The 3,213-nt window shown below is 55.6% G+C and overlaps 1 protein-coding gene across 2 annotated transcripts; it reads left to right on the top strand.

Annotated features, from left to right (window-relative positions):
• The first annotated feature begins 839 nt into the window (after nt 1–839).
• Nucleotides 840–2,432, top strand: LOC123081967 (uncharacterized). 2 transcript variants are annotated; one of them, XR_006438876.1, is made up of 2 exons: nt 840–1,421; nt 1,501–2,432. XR_006438876.1 is itself a non-coding variant. In XM_044504445.1 (2 exons), the coding sequence occupies exons 1-2, from the start codon at nt 1,218–1,220 to the stop codon at nt 1,831–1,833; spliced, it is 318 nt and encodes a 105-aa protein (XP_044360380.1). In that variant the 5' UTR covers nt 1,043–1,217; the 3' UTR covers nt 1,834–2,432. The 2 variants fall into 2 exon arrangements, 1 of the variants encoding a protein (XP_044360380.1); XM_044504445.1 differs by having other exon boundaries at nt 1,043–1,421; nt 1,720–2,432.
• Nucleotides 2,433–3,213: the final 781 nt, after the last annotated feature.

Raw genomic sequence — 3,213 nt, 5'->3', positions numbered from 1 at the left:
TGACAAGCGCAATGCCGACGGTAGTGGAAGAGGCGTGCGGCGCGGGCGTGAAAGTCTGGGAAGAATCTCAGTGGGAGTTGGTATGATACACAGCTGTATGGTAGATTGGGAGGGAGGAGGTGGAGGAACGCGGAGGGGTTGGTCGCGGCGACCCTCGAGCTCACCGGACCCATCCAATCCTTCAAGCCGGCCGCCCATGACGCGCCCCCAGGACGGCTACGAGCGGATCTGACGTTGGACAGCCGCGGGAGGACGACGACGGGGCGGATCCGGCGGCTGGCCGATGCGGGGGTAGGTGGGCCGAGGAGGAAGGTGGTTGGAGAGGGTGCGGCGGCGCGGGGAGGGGGTGGTGCCGCGGCGCGGGAAGAGAGGTGGTGCAGTGGCACCGGGGAGGAGATGGTGCGGTGCCGGGGTGGTTGGGGTAGGGGGTGGCGGGGGTGGGATCGGGGGAAGAAGGTGGAAGGGGATCGAGGGAGTGACGCGGGGAAGAAGGTGGAAGGGGATCGAGGGAGTGACGCGGGGAAGAAGGTGGATAGGGATTGGGGTGTGACGCGGGGAAGAAGGTGAGCTGGGTCGAGGATTAGTGTTAGCAGAATAAGACGAGGTGTTAGCAGAAGACTCTTAGGTCTTCTTTGGTTGATAGGATAGAAATTTTATAGAAATAAAAAAATCATAGAAAATGAGATTACATGCATCTTAATTCCTATAGAGAAAGAGATATCATTTGATGTATAGGATATAAATTTTTCCATTAAGTCTAGGTTAATGTTTTTTCCTCCAAAATATGAAGGATTGATTCCTATCCTACATGGAAATATAAATTCATTCCTACAAACTAAAGGGCTTCAAAGAAATTTTTCCTTTACAAATCCTATCCTATAAAATTCCTATGAAATTTCTACAAACTAAAGGAGGCCTTAAGGGTGTTAGCAGAATAGACCGACCCTATATATATATATAAGATAGCACTATTTTAATCCCAAAATTAGAATAACTATTTGGTCACAGGACCTTATATATAGAGGGTCGAGGAGATGTTCACGAATTTGAGAATCTGAACCGAGCCCACGATAAAAAAAAAGAAAATAACCATCCTCCTGCCTCTCCAGCTCTCCTCCCCCGAGCACCTCATCCCGCCACCGCCCTCGGATCCCGCCACCGCGCGCCCACCCCAGAAACCCACACCCCCTCCCCGCGCCGCAGCGCGCCATCCCCGAATGCCCCCGCCGACGACCCTCCCAGACCGACGCGCCTCCCGCCGCAGCCCCCCCGATGGGCCTCTCGCCGCCGCTATCCATCCCCGGACGGCACCGCCGACGGCCCTCCCGCCCCGACGCGCTTCTCGCCGCAGCTCTGCATCCTCGGACGCCACCGCCGACGGCCCTCCCAGCTCCGATGCACCTCTCGCCGCCGTCCCCCAGGTGCGCCTTAGATCGCCCCCCGCCGCCGCCCTCCAACCCCACCACTCTCCCACCGCCTGACCTCCACCATCCATCGCAGCCGGCGACCGCGTCCCCTGGCTCAGCTGCACTTGACTGGGATCCCCCATCTCCCAGCAAACCTTGCCGGTGGACGCCACCTCCCACCTCCTAGGGCGCTCCTCGTCCAGTCCACTCCACTGGTTTCGACGCCCCGCCGCGCCGACGAGAGCTACAACTCCATGTGCTCCTCTCTCGTCCAAGTTCATGCAACTCTGATTTTCTTTGTGTTCTATTGCAGGTTAGGCCCGGTGTGAACTTCGAACGGATCAGTGGTTGGACCGGCTGTACCAAGGCGGCTGACTCCACCACGCACGCATTTGTCTTGTTTGATGTTCAAGTGTTCAGTTGTTGAAGTGAACTTGAAGATTTGTTCTGAATTTCTGGCACTTCAAACACTAATGCGCATGTCTGAAACTTTCTCTGTGCACTGCAGGGCGACAAGTGATGCGGCGCACCAACCAGCAGCAGGCGGATCCGGCCATCGTGGATACCGCACGCACACATCCATTCGCAGCTCATGGGCGCCATGGATCCCGCGCGCAAGCATCCTTCCACGTCATTCCGCTGCTGCCTTACCACCATGCGCCTCTGCCGAAACATCCCGATCCCCGCCGCCTCCCCCGCGTCACCGGTGACCCTTTGCGCTACCGCCTGGCGCGACCGACCTCCACGGCAGCAGATGCTGTGGCTCCCTTCCTGGCAGCACCCGTGCGTCTCATCGGACTGTCCTCTGCACATCTATGGCCGTTGGTCACCATGCACCCCTACCCGATGATGTGGCCAATGGTGTTGTAGCTACTAGGAAAGAGAGAAATGCCATGGAGGTATCTAGTGTTGTGCAATATAATCAAAATATGGTGAGGCACAATAGCATGAGTGCCAAGGAATTGAAGGCGCTGACGCACGCAATTGTACAAGCTTCATCTATACTCTATATTGGCTTCTTTGGTATTCGAATTCCCTCTGCTAAAGCACTGAAAGAGGACATCAAGAAAAACTTCAGAACACCACCATGTAGTTGTAACGTGGCTGGTAAGAGTCGTAGTGTAACGCCCGGATAATCTTGCTACAGTAATCCCACACTAATCATGCCACGTCATCACGGTTACTGTTGATAACCTACCGTTAGTCCAAAGCCGAGTCAAATTCAAAAATTAAAATAAAGTTAAATTATAAAAGTTTTCAAAAGTTAAAACAAAAATGTTCGGGCAGTGCCATAATTTGCATATTTAATTATGGTGTAATAAATATATTTTTATAAAATGCCTAAGTGCTTTAAACTAAATAAAATAGAGAGGAGAAATAAATAAAAGAAAAAAAAGGAAAAGACAAAAAAAAAGAGAAACCCCCCTACCCCTGGGCCTCGGCCCAGCAGGCCGGCCCATTCGGTCACACACCCAGGCCACCAGGAGGCCCACCCTGCCGCGCCCTTATCCCCCCCCCCCACTGTCCCCCACCACTCCACCGACACTCTCACTCCCCCCCCACGAAAATATCCCCCTCTCCCCGACTAGATCAGGATCGAGGGAGGAGGACCTTGTCGCGCCAGGACGCCGCCGCCCGGATCGCCGTCGCCCCCTCCCCCACCGGCCTGCCTCCCCCTCGCTGCCTCGTCCTCGTCATCCACCCCACGCCCCGCTGCCCTATCCCTACCGGCCCCGTGAGCACGCCCCGCGTTCCTCCTCCTCTCTTCCCTGTTCCTGCTCGCCGCGGCCGTGACTGCACTGTCGCG

Source organism: Triticum aestivum, chromosome 4A (genome assembly GCF_018294505.1).
Source record: "Triticum aestivum cultivar Chinese Spring chromosome 4A, IWGSC CS RefSeq v2.1, whole genome shotgun sequence".
Lineage (NCBI taxonomy): Eukaryota > Viridiplantae > Streptophyta > Magnoliopsida > Poales > Poaceae > Triticum > Triticum aestivum.
This window is presented reverse-complemented; position numbering and strand designations above follow the sequence as displayed.

Coding starts and splice junctions, on each gene's coding strand:
- LOC123081967 (XM_044504445.1), top strand. CDS start 1,218: ATGCCCCCGCCGACGACCCTCCCAGACCGACGCGCCTCCCGCCGCAGC. Junction 1,422..1,719: donor CTCTCGCCGCCGTCCCCCAG/GTGCGCCTTAGA, acceptor GTTCTATTGCAG/GTTAGGCCCGGTGTGAACTT.